Source organism: Mugil cephalus, chromosome 11 (genome assembly GCF_022458985.1).
Source record: "Mugil cephalus isolate CIBA_MC_2020 chromosome 11, CIBA_Mcephalus_1.1, whole genome shotgun sequence".
Taxonomy (NCBI): Eukaryota; Metazoa; Chordata; class Actinopteri; order Mugiliformes; family Mugilidae; genus Mugil; species Mugil cephalus.
Genome location: NC_061780.1, coordinates 7,218,183 through 7,234,725, shown reverse-complemented (window position 1 = coordinate 7,234,725; position 16,543 = coordinate 7,218,183). Strand labels below are relative to the sequence as shown.

Genomic DNA, 16,543 nt, shown 5'->3' with positions numbered 1-16,543 from the left:
CACAGAGGATATTCCTGCTTAGCATCCTGTTAATCTTTCTAAAGCGAGAGGAATCCATATGAGGTGAGGAGATAAGGAAAAAGCTTCAGAAACAAGCAGCCGCCTTATTCTTCGGCCCTTTTTTTAGCTGCTCCTCGCTGGTAAAAACATGATTGGCACATGCGGGACTTTTTAATGCCAGGCCCGTGGTTCAAAATCAATGCAAGGCAGTGGACTAAATGTTCACTTCAGGGGATGAAAGATTAGGATACAGGGGTAGCTATTAAAATGCACAGTGTAAGCTTTATCCTTCCCATAAAGCAATGCGGATTGCGCCGCTCCCAGGGCAATTCATTCAGCATGCACAGAAATAAACAGATAGACACGAAAGCTAAAACGCCAGTGTTGAGTATTTATTGAAGTTCCATGGTACAGAAAGACCACATTTCTACAGGAATGCTACTAAAATTCACAAGACTGGATATCTGGAGGATTGCACGAGCCACGCATGACGCCAGCAGCACTATGTCTGTAGTGGAAATGTGTATAGCTGGGGGTTCATGTCTCAAAGCCGCTTAGAAAAGTCGCCAAACACACAGTGGCTTTTGGCTTTGAGACATTCTATAAGACGCCACTCACTGATAGATAAATAGACATTTTATAAATAAAAGATCTGAAGCGACTCTGACAGATTTTCTCGCCGAATTCATGCAGATTGAGTGGAGATACAGAAGTGATGCTCCTAGATGCACTACGTTCCCTTGGCGCATTCATGACGGCTGATAACGACATACGGGGAAGTGATGGTGGGCCAGCTTTCCAGATTGAGATACTGAAAACAAATCTTGCTGTAGTGACACCAGTCCTTTAATCACATGTGCACTTCACTGACGCTCATTTCCATGACGACATCAATCTGCCTTTGTGGCGTACCGCCCGAACCTTTGGAAAGCCTTGATTCTCAACAGAGATGGTTCTTCTATCCATTAATTCACGTTTGGTATACTTTACCTCCACCTCTCGGGGTGCTCTACACAGGTCAGGGAGAACAAAGTGTTCCACAAAGAGGTGAACGTTAGCCCGATATAATTAAGAGAACAAATCATGAGGCAAAACAGGAACGAAACAGACTCCTCTACATACTGCAGAGGAAAAGAGCCGCACTATTTGCATTTCAGGCGCCCAAAGCGGGGAATAAACAGCAGTTTTTGGAGCGTGACATGTTAAACACATTGCCTGTTGGCTACAGCCGTGCCAAACAGCTTTGTGAAATACCCCGTTCAGCGTTTGGAGATGCTAAGAATGGATTTTTAACCGTTTACACGCCAGACGTGCGCGCCCGCTTAAACCGAACTGAGTTTGTCGCTTCATGAAAAGAGTCCGCTGGGTTGGCACCGACACTGAACAGCCCCACGTGCTCAGCCGAATCACTGGAAACATTCGGGGAAGCGCAGGTAGGGAATTTCAGGGGTAATGAGATGCCACATGGCTGTTAAACTGCTTGTTTGTGAATTAGCCGTGGCAGGTCGAAGTGAGGAGCTATCGGGAGCTTGGCAGAGCTCGGGGTGCACAATCGGTGGAAAACAGGACGGGTCACAGTGACGCAGAACCACAAAAGAAATTTACAGCAAGAGGAAGGAGGGGGTGAGAAGCAGGGAGATGAGCTCAGATGATTTTAAACCTCAGGGAAGCCAGGGAGTTTTGTGATGGCTGGATACCTGGGATCCCTGAATTCATTTCACAGTTTCAGAGAAAATAAAACGGCACTCCGGGCACACCCTCTGGTCATGGTGACGTTCCTCCTCGGGCTCCGTATAAAGTTTACCATATGGAAAAACAGTCACCTCAGAGGTTCACTACTGGGATCCTGACACAGCAAGACACAGAGAAGAACAGCGAGGGAGAAGTTAATATAAAAAAAAAAAAAAGGAGGAGGGAAGGGTTTTGTGGAAGCTAAGGAACACTGATGATAGAAGAAAGAGGCAGAGGAGGAGGAGAGTGGAAGTGGAACACAACGGCCTGAAGCAGCGCGTGGAAAGCTGCATCGCAGGGGACTGAGAGGGTGGTGTGGTGGTGGTGGGGGGGTAGAGACGGAAGAGAAGAAGGAAGAGGATGGTGGTGGAGGTAAAGCTGATGGGGGGGAGGAAGTGAGAACTGGAGTGCAGCTCTATAATTATCCTGATTGAGATTAACTCTAAATACCCTCAAATAAAAAAATAAATTAAAAAAAAAAGCATCATTGCATGGACTGTGGCTGGGAACCTTTTCACGGGCCCACGATGACTCATCAGGAGAGGGAGTTTAAAACACTGACGCCTCCTCCAGCAGCGCCAACACTCCAGGCCTACTCCACGGAGAATGGCACTACTGTCCAATTATGCTCCATGCACATCCTTACAGTGCATGCAAAGAGAAAACAAGGCTCCTTCACACACACGCAAACTTGAATCCAGAGGTGCACGGAGGCTCATACATGCAGATCAGACTCATAGACTTAGACACACACACACACACAAACTCAGAGTGGTGAGGCGACTCATTACCTCTCCCTGTCGGTGAAGGAGGAGGAGGCGCTGTGCAGCGTCTGCCGGCTGTCCTCCGAAGCGAGGGAACGGGGAAGTGCGAGGGAGAGAGGGGGGGGCACGCCACGGGAAAGCGGGGGTGGATGCTGGGAACAGCTGCGATCGTAACTGGGAGAGAAGGATAGTCAGACAGATAGACGGAGGAAGAGTGAGGCGGAGAAGGATTTACAGAGGGGAAAGTGGCGTGGCGAGGGGTGGGGAGTTGAAAAGTGAGTGAGGAAAGATGCAGACGGAAGGATGGAACGAGATTAAGGAGAGGGAGAGAAAGAAGAAAGTTGGAGTTTGAGAGAACAGATATTACAGGAAGGAAAGGTTACGGGGGGAGAGGGGGGAGTCGGGGAGCAGGAAATGATAAAGTGGTCGAAATGAAGGGAAGCATTCGGGGAAAAGATAAGAAGAAAGTGCAGCAGAAGAGGGGAGGAGGCAGAAACGGAGAAACAAAGTCAGAGAGCCATTTAGCATCAGTGAACACACATTACCCTGCCACTGTGAGAGAGAATTAGTGCACTCATCGGACTCATTAAAACACTGTCAGAGTGGAGAGGGAGGCAGGCGAGGAACGGGAGAGGAGACGGCACCGAGGGGTGAAGGAGGGGGGGGAAGGAGGAGTCAGGAGGGGTGAGGGCGCAACACGGCGAAGAAATGGACAGAGGGGGTGACGCATCACCGGGTCGTCGTGCTCCCACTTCAGTGAAGCGAGTGAGTTACGGTGAGGACACGGCGGAGAGTCGTGGGTTCAGGCTCTTAAGGAAACTAAGAGACGCGGCAAAGCTGCTCTCTGCTTCATTTCGGCCATAAAAGCCATCCCGCACCCTCATCCTCTCTCAGCAACACCTGCCCCCTTCTGGCTGACTCCCCACTACACACACGCGGAATCACACACAAACACCGTCACGCTTGATGACATTAGCCACACTGACGATTTTAGGGCTGGGAAAATCGCTGGGCGCATATGCCGCTCTTCTATGATCATAATGAACTGGACGCCGGCCAATTTCCACTATAGGCTACCATTTCGGTCCATCTGTACCCCCCTCCCGTTCATTCAATGGCACTCTCTCCATCTAACACATGGTGTTATTTACACATTTATGACACTGAGGCATGAGCCAGTCTATACAGAGAGAGGCTGCTGCCATGTCTCCGGTCTGCAGTTCTCACTAATGTAAAGCCACTTTGGAGCTTTGCATTAGAGCAGAGGTGTGGTTTTTCCCTCCCCACCCTCCACGTTAGGGGCCTGTGAATTAAGTTATTTGAAACAACAGCGAGGGCCAGACTCAAGCACGGAGAGAAAAGGAGGCTTATCATGTATCAGCTCACGGCAAGACGGAGGATTATCTGTGGATCTGCAGTCGGACTGGCAGCGCTGAGAGAGATAGGAGACTGGCGAGGGAGATAAGAGGAGTACCGGCTGCGCAAAGACAGGCAACGTTAGAGTACGGGGAGGGAACGCAGGTATTCAGAGAAAGGAAAGAAAAAAAACCCTGGGAGGCGAAGAAGAAGAAGGAGAAGGAGAAGAAGAGGGGAGATAATGTAGGGGTGTGAGAGCAAAGCTGAGATTAAGAGAGAGTAAGAAAAGGGGATATGAAGGGAGAATAAGTATGAGGACTGGGGCATCTAAATGGAGAAATGTGGGGCCGACGTGCAAATAAGGGGAATTACAGTAAGCAAGAGGAGATTTAAGGATAAATGTGAGAAGAAAGGGGAGAGGGAGGGGAGAGGGTCGGACGAGAGGGGTCCCAGTGGTCAAATAAGCTGGTAGTTATTGGGTTGATCAGCAAAGCGTGGAAGTGCTCCACTACATCACAAAGATGACACCCCATTTGCAGCTAATGGCCATGTGTGTGTGTGTGGCGAGCACTTCTTCGGCCTGAAACGTGCACAGAGTCTCCCGTGTTCGCAAGCTCTGAGAGGTCTAATGGGCGGTGGGGCTGTTAAAGCTCACCACTGGTGAAGGAGCGTTAATGCTCGAGCCTTTAAGGCGACAGATCGGGCCAGTCGTGCGCCCGGCCCCTCGCATCCTAACATTTGTAGTGAGTGTTTAATCATTGTAACTCTTAATGGCTCTAAATGACACATCTGTGCCCACTGTGCGACTTTCAGGAACACAAGTGTTGTTAATAAAGTAATTAGTAAGCAATTACTCAGCTCTCTCGCTCTCTTTTAGGGGAGCGGGGGTCCTGCATAATCCATTACGTAATCATCAACAACGGGCACACGAGGCGAGGCGGAACGACATGTACATGCAAACGCATCTGCATCAGCTAAAAACCTCCTCTTCCCTGAAACACACACATCCGTCCCACGCCCACACATTTTCCCTTTGACCCATTAGTGATTAACGCAGTCTCCGGTGTCCGGTTTGTGTTACTAAATTCTCGACTTTCAGCACAGTGTTTCTAAATCAATAAAGCTCTAATCTCTTAACTCTTACGGGCTCTTGTAGCTAATTCCTGAGTCGGGGAGTGAAAACTGAGCTCCGTCTACCTGCGTCCCCCCTCTCCGCCGCCTACCGAGGATAACCAGGTCAACAAAGCGTGATTAGTCAATCTAAGATGGTTTGAATATTAATGGCGAGCAATTATCCGCTAATTAACATGATAAAAAGTCTGAAAAAATGAACCCAGTGTTGTGTGGCGGAATTATGTTGTGTTTTTAGTCATCTCATTACCCCCCAGGTTCATCTTGTTTCTCATTAATCCCAAATCTGGAAACTCTGAGCAGATCAACGACTTACCTCAACACACGCGCGCGCACACACCCCTGTAAAAGAATTAATTTTTTAAGCGTCGAAAAGGAGGTTTATATTAAGCACCTCTCGATTTTAAAATATCCAATTCAGAAATCCACGGTGCCGCCACGTTAAAAGATGAATCTGCTACTGAGACTTCTGCTGATCTGTACCTCATAATGTGTGCACGTCCAGTGTTTTAAGGAAGCCCTGAGGCGTTTTAATCAGGACGCTCGGTCCGTGCTGAGGGACGGGTGTCCGGCTCATGCAGGGAAACGAGGCAGCTCGTTCTGTCTCATTCAGCGTCTCATGTACACAGACACAACATGTTGGAAGACAGTGTTTGGGTTCCTACCAGAGTTTGGCCGTAATGACGACTGCTGTCAGGATGAGCAGCGAGGAGATGGTCACGGTGACGTAGAACTGAGGGTCCACTGTAACACACATATACACACCCATGTATTTAGTCATCTCAGACCGTGTGTAATCCTATCCAGAACAAAAGAAGAGATCAGTGAAGCCAGGTGAAATACGAAATTGGATGCACGAGACCGAGGCCTCCAACTAGAACACCAATTCCGATGACGTCCTCTTTGTGTTTTTTTGCAGTTTTGACAGCAACCAGTTCCTCCCTGTGAGTGATGAGAACTTTATTAGGCATTCCCCACCACAGACACAACCGGCTGCACACGGCGGGGTGTCAGCCTTCACCCTGGTGACAGCTAATTCCCTAGAGGACTCCTGGCATCTGTGTGTGTTCGCCAGGACTGCAACTCACGGCCACCTTTATTTAGAAATCCTTCATGTGCATCTCCTCCGATGCCCACCTTCTTCAAGCTCCGTCTCCTCCGCCTCCGTTCCTCCGTCCTCCGCTCCCTCCTGGTCCCTGGACTCCAGCGGCGCCTTCTCTTGGGGCTGCAAGCTTGCGTCGGGATAAGGCCAGTTCTCGGCCGTGGCGGTGCTGTCCTCCTGCTGACTCCCATGCAGGCGCAGGTGGTCGGTTTCCTGGCCAGAGAGGAAATGGTAGGTCTCATCCTCCAGGGGTTGCGTTGGACCCCAGACCACCGCCCACAGAGGTGTGGGTGTGACCTGGGCCGTGACGGACAGCTGGACGGACAGGGCGTCCACCTGTTCCTCGCCCTCAATGTCGTCACGGTTACAGGTGGAGGGCCGTACCAGCAGGGCGGCCAGGAGAAGGGAGATGAGGGCAGTCAGTCGTGCGGCAGGAGAGATGGAGCTGGAAGACAAGGTGGACAAGAAGGGATGAACACCGGCGGAGTGACAGAGGAGTTATTAGAGAAAAGACACTGCCCAGAGGCGCCCTGCACAGCCACAACAGCTCAGACATTGATTTCCATACCAGCCATCACTCAGGATGACATTTTAAGCGTCTGCATCCTATACATCCCACCCTCCCAGAAACTATCCATCTTACCATCTCTCCATCGCTTCACTCTGTTCACTGAGACTCCTCTTCTCCGATCATCTCTCTCTGAAAGATAAGACAGAAGGGCAAGAGAGGGATAGGGAGAGGGAGAGAAAGGGGGAGGGTCCCGCTTTTTTTTCTTCATCTGCTTTGCCAGATAAAAACCATGTAAACACAGACACCAGCGTGAGTACTGGCACAGAGCCACCTCTGTCACCCTTTCCCTCCCAACACAACAACAAAAAAAAAGAAAGAAAACGTACACAGACTCTCCTGGGCTTTTGAATTTAACGCTCAATTATGCGCCACATGTTCGCACAGGATCCACATCTGCGCGCAAAGACGCCAAGAAGTACACACTCACTGTCTGCTCCGCTCCCTCACACACATTTACAGTGCGCACACCTGAGCGCGGCACATTAATCATCGTTAGAGGCATCATGCGTGGAGCCAATACTCTATATGGCACTTTGAGCGGAGAGTCGCAACTTCCCCCCGTCTACAACTACACGCCTAAATGCCACAGAAATGTCAGTCAGAGACACAGCGAGCAAACACCGGGAGACGGACACAGAAACACACGCACTCCGACACATATCAGTTATCATGCCTACCTCTGGCAGCGGAGAGAGGGAATGAGAGAGGGAGACAGAGAGAAAGGGGGAGACACGGAGAGCCAGCGAGAGAGAGGAGGAAAAAAAAAGCATCGGTTGCCGTAGCGACTGAGAGTCTGCTGGAGTAAGAAAGGGGAGAGAGAGAGTGATGTAGGGAGGGCGAGAGGCTGTAGGAAAGAGATTTAAATGCTAATTATGTGTTTCTTTTTAACGGGTTCAATTAAACGGACACACAAGAAAGGAAGCGAATCTGACGAAGCAAACTGAAAAGATACTGAGGACGACATTAATAAGCTCATTTCGGAGGAGGAAGGTTATATATATATATATATTAAATATATATATAAAAATATAAATGAAACTCTTCAATTGTGTTTACAGAAAAAAAAATACAAGGATACCCCAGAGAGGAAGAAGAAGCAGGAATACAGAAGGCAAAGAGCAGAGCGGAAAGGAATGAGGGGGAACAGAGATGGAATCAAATTCAATTTACATTCATTTACACGGGTTGGTCAGGCACAACAGAGACAAGAGCTGGTGTTTCAAGAAGAGTCAGAAGAAAATAATAATTAAAAAAAAAAAGACGACAAGAGGTGCAGATTTGGAGCCGGGGGTCACAGTGTGACAGCTTTATTGTTTGTAAAAATAATATTTACATAGAAAACAGACTGCCTATCAGTCACACGTACACTCACACACTTTCTCCGTCCATATGCTCCCTCCTCCGACGCTGATGCTTAGTGTGTCACACTTCACTCCCCTCCACCCTCCCTCGCTGTCACCACACTCCCACCCTCTCGTTTCCTGCGGGGCTGTGGCGTCCTCAGCCAGAGAAGCCGTTCGCTCACTGAAGAGCACAGCGGAGCCACGATCCGGACCCTTCGTCCTCCGCGCCGTCAGATCGGCCGCGCTCTCCTTCGTCGTCGTCCCCATCATCCTCGTAATCTAAATTTGACAGGGAGGTCACGGGGCATTTGTCAGGACACGCATCGTCTAAAATGAACATGGTGGTGTTAAATTCTCCAATTCCACGGCTGGCACGTGTGGGAGCCGGTGGATGAAGACGTGAGGATGTGAAATTGGCACGTGTGTCTCTACCGTCGGTCTCCTCGTCATCTTCCGTGTCCCCCTCTGACTCCAGAAAGCAGGAGTCCATTCGGCCGTCTCTCTTCACCGTGATGTCACCTCTGCAACATTTGCACCCGGAATGAATTCAATATCAGCAAGTGTCTCAAAATCTGTGAAGATCTATTTAGCACATATTGAAAACCCAGCACAGCTTTAGAATTAGCGGCGACCTCAGAAGAAATGATGAATATTCTAACAAAGGTTTCACCAAGCAGCTTAGAGGAGAACCTGAAAGTCAGCGGTGTTTACGAGTACTGTGCCCACCTCTGTTTCCCTGAGCTGGGGAGCTGCTCCCACACAATGAGGTCACGACCCCCGGTGACCCAGCGGTGGTCTCCGCTCCCAGTGGTCCACGCCGCGAAGCAGAGGATTCTGGGAGCGTCGGGCCAGGTCAGAGAGGCCAGATACCGACACTGAGGAAGTGAGAACACTAGAGACAGGAGAGAGCAATGAAGTGAGCGGAGGTCAACAGCACAACACAAAGTGGTTTCGATTTTGTCTTAAGTCCTTAATGTGTTTCCACACTCTCAAAGTGGAGCGAGTTGCTTCTCTGAGTGACTCACGGTTTAGCATGCTCTCTCCGTTCGCCAGATCATAGCAGGAGCCAATTAGGAGGCCTCCTGTCTGGTGAACACAATCTGTTACTCCGGTGGTGCTGCTGTGGTTGGTCAGTTTGGATGTTGCTCCTGTGATAATTGGACAGATGTTAGGCGGAAGGATTATGCAGATTTCCCCGTGTCGACTTGTTCAATCTTCCCCTGTCTTTGACACACACAGAGCAGCCATGTCACTCCAGGGCTCACCGGTCTTCCAGTGCAGGGTCTTGAGCCAGGCTCGGCCGTAAGCCACGAACACCTTGTCCCCGCGCGGGCTGAGGGTCACGCGGCCGCCCGGCCCCTCTTTCAAACCTATCACCTGGGCGCTCCAGTGCTGCAGCAGCCTCAGGGGGTCTCGATCCGAGCATCGGTTCTCCCACACAGACACCCCTCCCTCGGCTGAGCCGCTGAACACCAGCGGACCCTGAGACTGTGGAGGGCACAGGAGACGTGGTTGTCATGGAGATCTGAATCTTTATCCAGTGTGTCTGTGCGAGTACGTGCGTGCGGGAGAGAAAAAGACGGCGTGCGGAGAAGAAGTGCGCTCCAACACTTTTAAAATGTTTCTGTGCTGCCGTCAGTTATAAATGGATTCTGCGCTTTGCATGATAAACAACAAAGAGGGTGACAATGATGCTCTACGCTTTAATGCTTTAGGCATATTATGATGATTGCAAATTGAAAAAAAAAAAAATAAATATGTGCATATGCAGCTCTGGGTTTCAATATTCATAAAAAGCCTTTTCGCTCAAAATACATACAGCGGGCTCTAAAATTGGACGAGCTCCACGTCTTACATCTCAACAAACATCTTTGATTTCCATTTGAAAGCAATAAACGAGGGAAGCTTGTGTGAGGATAAGAGCGCCGAAGTACAACCGTTTGATTTCCTATGAAGAGGCTTTTTCCACAAATTACTAATCAAGGGTTCTAAATCGACTTAGGGGAGCTTCTAACATGAGAAAAGAAACTTGGCATATTTTTGTGTCGGCCGCTGGTCGTTAAAAATAGCCTGGAAACTAAAACAGCTTGAGCGTTTCAGAGAGCGGAGGGTGCGCGGCGGTCAGCGGGTGAATGACCCACCCACCTGGATGGATGTGACTGCTTCCTGGTGCGCGTTGACCGACTGGCAGTTCTGCAAAGTGTGCCAGCTCCAGGCCTGAACTTTCCCCCCGTCTGCGAGGTGACAGAGTGTGAGGTTAACGTGTGCTGACAGCCGACTGGCAGCCATTACTGTTGGTCACGGTGGACCCACCTGAGCCTGACTACCTAAACTGTGCGCTTCAATCTCTCTGATTCAGGCCGACGCGCACCCTAGCTCGCTGGCAGATGAAATGACGCGTGTGCGCGTCTCAAAAGCAGTACAGAAACAGATATGAGATACAACCACGTCTGACACCAATTACTGTGTCGCTCTTCTGTCCTCGCACCTGATCCGGTGACGATGTAGCCGTCTTCCTCAGCCACGAAGCAGAGAGCAGTCACCGCGTTGAACGTGTAGAGAGACTTAACACACTGCCCTGAAGGAAACAGTAAAATACTAATTTAATTGACAGGATGCAGGCCATCAGTCACCCAGGCGCACATAGATTACCATGCCCACCGGTTCCCCAGAGAGAACCCTGAGGCTCCATCCACCTTAATATTTATATTCGTGTGTGTGTGTGTGTGTGTGCGCTTTCCTGTGCGTACCGATGCTCAAGGCCCAGATCTTCACATAGCAGTCCGCCGAGCCGCTCAAAATAAACCTCTCTTTGTCGGACAAGGACAGGGACCGGGCTGGTGAGGAGGCAAACACGGACAAAAGAGCGAGTGGGGACAGAAGAGGAGAAGAGAGGAAGATATCAGAGAGGGAGATCGCGAGAGAGATGGGTACCGTTATTTGAGCTGACAAGAATAATCAGCGACGAAGCCCAAAATGAAAAGATTTCTGGATGGGGACAAAGTACAAGAATGAATCTAAAAGGGATACAAGTAATTAGTGGATGACAATGAGTACGGTTCGATCAGGCTGGGTGATTAATGCACTTGTGCACTTGGTGTTTTAAGTTGGGGAAGCAGGTGGGGAGGTAGTCTAGGAGGAGAGCCAGAGAGCTGGAATGATGGGAGGCTGCCTGCTTCAGACAGACAGTGAGCTCTCTGAGGTGTCTACTGAGGTTACGTCTCACTGGGGTTGAACTCAAGAACTGCTCTTATAATTACCAGACCGCAGGACGCAGGCATTACTCAGCTGTGGTCAGACTGCACGTACAGATGTGGCAGGATGTGTGTGTGTGTGTGTGTGTGTGCGTACATATAGGTTTCCTTACCCAGCCTCTGGCAGTACTCAGGGGGAGGTGCAGACAGACAGGTGACCCCACCAGTGTGCCCTCCCAGGTTCTTGTGCTCTGTTGCCGTGGGAACGTGCCACACCTTCACCGTCGTATCTCGACTTGGAGGAGAAAGATGGATGCAGTGAGAAGCCGAGGTCACGGGCAGATGGGTGAGGGGGGGGGTTAAAGTGGGTGAGAGGAGTGGGGCGGCGGAAACGAGGAAAGCTAAAAGGCGTTCGACATAAAACCGCAAGAGATTTGCGCTGAGTGATCGGGGCGGGGGAAGAAAAACAAATACATGTCAGACAGCGAGGGAGAGAGCAAGAGCCTATTAAGTGATAAATTAGGTAAAATGTTCCCTTTGCACATCCATTATGCAAATTGGAAGCGTCTTCCCTCTTATGCTTTACCTTCCAGAAACCACCAGGTTGTCAACAGCAACCACACAGGTTACGATGTCGTTGTGACCCTCCAACAACCTCAGGCGGAACTTCGCCTTCTCCCAAGATGCTTTGAGGGACGTGAATTCAGCTTCTGTAAAAGAAAAGTGATTTGGGCAATTAGCAGTGTTGACTCATCGGCACGCTGGCTGGTTAATCTACACGGTTCTTCAGTATGGATTAGTCTGCCATGCAAAGCGTGGGGCTAATTTAGTTCCAAGGAAACGTGGGCCTGGTCTTCAGGGAAGTAAATCCAGCCCGTTGGTTTTAATACCGGCGGTCACATGGGCTTGTTAGCGCTCCTCGAGGCATACATGTGTAATCAGATTTCAGATGTTAATCACAACTTCGGGCACTTGCGTTGCACTTTTAACTGCCCGCGATAAACTGCAACAGCAAACCCCTCCAGCCACTTTGCTCAATTATCGCACCTTCGCGTCGCAGCCGCTGCTCCTCGTCGAGGCCTGGACGGCCTTCTGACGTGTCTCCGCTCTGATGTGACACCTTGGCCGGCTCCGTCCTTTCCTCGTTCCTCTCTGTCCCGGCCTCGTCTCTTGCCTCCCTCTGCCTGGCTGCCAGCGCCGGCCTTGTTAGAGCCTTGGACTCCTTTCCTGCCTTCAGGATCTTGGAGGCTGGAGGCGTTTGTGATGGAAGGGACTCAGGGGCGTCCTCTCTGCGCCAGTGCAGAAAGCAGAAGCTGAATAAATAATCAGGACGCAAACTGCGCGCAGGAGCCCTTTGTGACGGCGAGGACACCTGTGGACAATCTCCATAAGCCCCACACAAAACAAAAACAGTGCTTCCTAATGAGCTCCTGGCCTGTGTGTAAGAAGGGATATGAGTGTTTCATTCAGTTTTATGTTAATGCCTACACGCTCCAATTTCGGTGATTTGCACAAGGCTTGGAGGGGCTTAAATATGGAGGATAACATCCATGAATGATGTTTACTTGACACCTTATGAACGACAGAAAGTTTCCATTTTCTAAAAAGCGTGACGGTATTTGACCTCCAGTGTGTTTGGATAGACATACAAGAAAGATCAAGGGCTTCAAAGTGAATGTTGATGCTTTTGAAGAATTACGCTTCCCTCCATCTGCCCCCCCCTCCAACTGCTTTTGCTGGTACCGTTCCCTCACTTCCTTACACTTGTCTTTTCATCTTCTCCTTTTTTCCGTCTCCCACAATCCCAAGAGTTTGCTGCGGGCCAGAAAGCTGCAGCTGAAGCTCAGCCAATCTGGAACGCAGCTCCGCCTTCCTGGAGATCTGAGAGGGAAGAACGCACGAGATTGGTTGTAAACCAAGCTGATAAGTCCACAAGTTGTTTATATGCACAACCAACAGGCTCCGCCAGTCCTGATTTATTAGGCTGCAGCTCGAGACATACGCCGGCTCCTGCCTGGTCGTGAGCTCTGAAATATGCATGAATGGAATGCAACGGGCATGTCAGTTTTATGTCAAGTGTCCATCTCCACCCTTTTCACACGGCTTATTTACCAAGTATCACTCGGTTGATGAAATAATTAAAACACACAGAAATTTCCATTCCATTTAACTATTGTTGGTGATGCAGAACTATGAAAGCACAATCTGAAAGTGGCTGACAGGACTTGTTTTGAGTTAATTCTACATTTTTTTGTTTCTAAAATATTAATCTGAACAATAAATATTGGTCTCAAACAGATGTAGAGAGCAAAAGCTACATTGAGCCTCATGCAATGAATGTTTTCGTATTCTTTTCCTACATTTCTCCTACCTTTTTTCTTATGTTGCATATGTACAATTAGATTTAACAAACACTCAGAAAAGTGTGTAAATGACACGTGGAAACATAAGAAACACACCAAGAATACCATGAGGTTTCCCACGCCTCATGACAGGAGTGCTCATTCAAAAAATGGCGTCTCAGAGTAAAAAGAAGAAATTAAGTAGCACAGAGATTGAAGTCCTGCTGTCTGAGATACAGATACAGCAGCATCAGCGGTGGAATTAAAGAGCCTGATAAAGGTAAGGAATGGGAAAAATTCACAAGTTCTGTTAAAGTTGTTTCATCTGCTGGTCACACTGTCAAGGAAACGTAAAAAAAAATGGTTCGATAGGAAAATGGCTTCAACATACAACGGCTGCAACAGGCGGAGGTCAAGAGGTAGTTTGCAGAACTGAGCTGGATGGAAAAAAGATTGTGGGATAATAGGTGATGCTGCACTATCAGGCGGATGTTTCCCCGGACACTGACCTGACACAACCTGAATGTGAATATATGGCCAATAGCCTACAACCTATAGATAAAGCAGCAGACTAATTTCACATGACTCTTACAACAGGTCTGGACCACTTGTAAATTGTGCTCGTACATGAAAGAAAATTCTAAATACGAAAAAAATGTTGAATGCGGCAAGTTCTCCTAAACCATTCGTACACACACTTAGGAACACATTTGTTTGTAAGCACAGTTCTTGCATGAGGCCCTTTGTTTACCTCTGAAATGCTGAGCAGCAGAGGGACATACAGTGGTAATACTCATGGAATGTACACCAACGATGTGCTAAAGTACACTAGTGAGTAAATGTATCTTTTCTTTTTGCAAATCATTCAAATCTGTGAACTTTTATCCTTAAGTACATCTTCAAGCATGTCACAACAATTTGGAATCCATAATCCATTATAGATCAATAGGAAGGTGAATAAATTAGAACATTGTTTTTATATATATACAGTCTTTCAAATTATTTCTGTGTTTTAGTGAGTTGTGGGTGGCATTATGGTATGAAGTAACTTACTTGTGATAGAGTGAAATACCAGCAACCGTCAGAATATGAATAAATAATCTTCATCTGCAAATCTTTCACAGTAATCTTTGTGGATCTGATCGAGGTATGAGGGAACTTCTTGTGGCCCACAGAAACAGTGACCTTCAGCATGCCCGCGAATGATGTTCGGCTGCAAATGTGACTGACGCCACTGTGTGCATCTATCTTCCCGATCCCAATTAGGGGTTGCAGGTGCAGTTCACTGAAGACAAATCGCTGTTGTAGGCCACAGCCATACTTTATAACAATCAAATCCTGCCCTTTAACAAGCAGGGGCTTTCTTGAAGTTTCCTGAAGATAATTATTTTTTCAGATGCGCTCTGCTCGGCGTGTGATCCTCTGATCTCCTAAGTTCCTCGGGCAAAAACTGTCAAATTATTCATTCCACCATTATTATTAATTCATGTTAATCACTACTTTTTGATGCCAACTGTTTTTTTCATGTTTTAGTAGCCTACCTTGGTGCCTTTGCAGCACGTCAGCATCGGTAAGACATCATTTGTATTCAAATTGGTAAGCTTTATGTGGCAAATCTTTACAGCTGACTTTTAAGTGCATTTAAAATACAACTCCTCTGCCAGTAAATGGTGTCTTGTATTAATATTTGTAACTTAGACTAAAGCTTATGCTACACCAGCAACATCTATGGAAATTCATTTAGGATTCACACACATACACAGATGACAAAAATAATACGCAGATAGAGTGGTTCTGTACCTTAAATCTCTCCTCTGGGGTGAGACTTATTTTTATTTCCAGATTTTCAATCTGTCTCAACTTCTTCTGCAGCTTCCTCACCTCCCCCATTTGGCGTTGACTAAAGCAGGTTAGCTGCACTATAAATTGTCTTTGAAATGTTCAAAAAGCCTCATGTAAAGCATAATCGGAGGACAGACAGTCTGCAGAGGTTTAAATAATATAAAGATGCATCAGTCAGCTCGGCGGCGCGTTGAGGAGACGTGTCGCCGGATGTTGACGATGCAGTTGAGGTGTATAATTGTCCTTACAGCGACACCACGCGGGCAGTTCGGGATGTCGTGTTGAAAACGACCCATAAATACAATTAGCACATCTTGTTCTGGGATTGTAACATTAAAACCGCATAAAATGAGAAGATTGTGTGTGTAGATTTGATGTACGGTGTGGTGGATTCACGATCCGGGGCTTAAAAGTCACTGTTGGCCACTGGAGGACTGGAGACGTAAGACTGTGCTGCCTTCGAATGCAATATCTTTGCATTGTATTTCGGAGCTTCCAGTCGCCAAATGATTGTTTAATTTGCAGTACAGCAAAATAACCACAAATAATTAATTATTATTATAATTTATTTGACCAAAATTGATACGTTAGGTTAACAGCTCTTCAAAATTCATGTACACAAAAGCCATTAGTAGTACAAACTATAAAAATAATTTACACTATACATAAAAATACAACATTTTGGGGGATTTCTCAGGTATATACACCAGTGATATATTTTCTACGCTGTAACAGATCTTGAGGGACCATATCCAGTATGCTGCCGAGTCAAATCTGGTGCTGCAACCTTGAGAAGAATATTGAGACTATTTCATCAGTATTTCCAGTTTCACTCTGTGGTATCAAAATCCTTGAGCTGTGGCTGACTCTAACTGTATGGTATCATGATGATTAACAAGTTAGTGAATCTAAAAAGAATAGAGTAATATAGTATTTCTATGTAATAGTATGTTTGTTTTACAGCTTGTACATTATACTTGATTTTTATTGTTACTGGACAATCCTACCGGTGATTTAAACATTAGTTGTACTGTAATAATAATAATATAAGAACAATAATAATAATCATTATATGTAAATATGCAGTAACATACAAATTAAATATTCATATTAATCCTAAACTATCAAAATTTAGTATTCATATTTTATACAAACATTGAAAGGAAC

General features: G+C 47.5%; 2 protein-coding genes across 2 annotated transcripts; both read right to left on the bottom strand.

Annotated features, from left to right (window-relative positions):
* Window positions 1-371: 371 nt before the first annotated feature.
* Window positions 372-7,391, bottom strand: LOC125016094 (PILR alpha associated neural protein). The gene is made up of 6 exons (XM_047598276.1): window positions 7,333-7,391; window positions 6,728-6,784; window positions 6,120-6,529; window positions 5,648-5,726; window positions 2,523-2,669; window positions 372-1,846 (listed from the first exon to the last, which is right to left on the bottom strand). The coding sequence occupies exons 2-6, from the start codon at window positions 6,736-6,738 to the stop codon at window positions 1,825-1,827; spliced, it is 669 nt and encodes a 222-aa protein (XP_047454232.1). The 5' UTR covers window positions 6,739-6,784; window positions 7,333-7,391; the 3' UTR covers window positions 372-1,824.
* Window positions 7,392-7,928: 537 nt separating this feature from the next.
* si:ch211-154o6.3 (uncharacterized protein LOC563854 homolog) lies at window positions 7,929-15,603 on the bottom strand. Its single transcript, XM_047598275.1, has 13 exons — window positions 15,335-15,603; window positions 12,955-13,073; window positions 12,240-12,481; window positions 11,779-11,902; window positions 11,366-11,487; window positions 10,749-10,835; window positions 10,487-10,576; window positions 10,144-10,232; window positions 9,264-9,486; window positions 9,024-9,146; window positions 8,725-8,890; window positions 8,431-8,519; window positions 7,929-8,277 (listed from the first exon to the last, which is right to left on the bottom strand). The coding sequence occupies exons 1-13, from the start codon at window positions 15,422-15,424 to the stop codon at window positions 8,177-8,179; spliced, it is 1,665 nt and encodes a 554-aa protein (XP_047454231.1). The 5' UTR covers window positions 15,425-15,603; the 3' UTR covers window positions 7,929-8,176.
* Between the last annotated feature and the right edge of the window lie 940 nt (window positions 15,604-16,543).

Coding starts and splice junctions, on each gene's coding strand:
- LOC125016094 (XM_047598276.1), bottom strand. Junction 2,670..5,647: donor GTCATTACGGCCAAACTCTG/GTAGGAACCCAA, acceptor CTTCTCTCCCAG/TTACGATCGCAGCTGTTCCC. Junction 1,847..2,522: donor TCCTTCACCGACAGGGAGAG/GTAATGAGTCGC, acceptor TTGCTGTGTCAG/GATCCCAGTAGTGAACCTCT.
- si:ch211-154o6.3 (XM_047598275.1), bottom strand. CDS start 15,424: ATGGGGGAGGTGAGGAAGCTGCAGAAGAAGTTGAGACAGATTGAAAAT. Junction 10,577..10,748: donor GATCTGGGCCTTGAGCATCG/GTACGCACAGGA, acceptor TGTTTCCTTCAG/GGCAGTGTGTTAAGTCTCTC. Junction 10,233..10,486: donor CTACATCGTCACCGGATCAG/GTGCGAGGACAG, acceptor GTCACCTCGCAG/ACGGGGGGAAAGTTCAGGCC.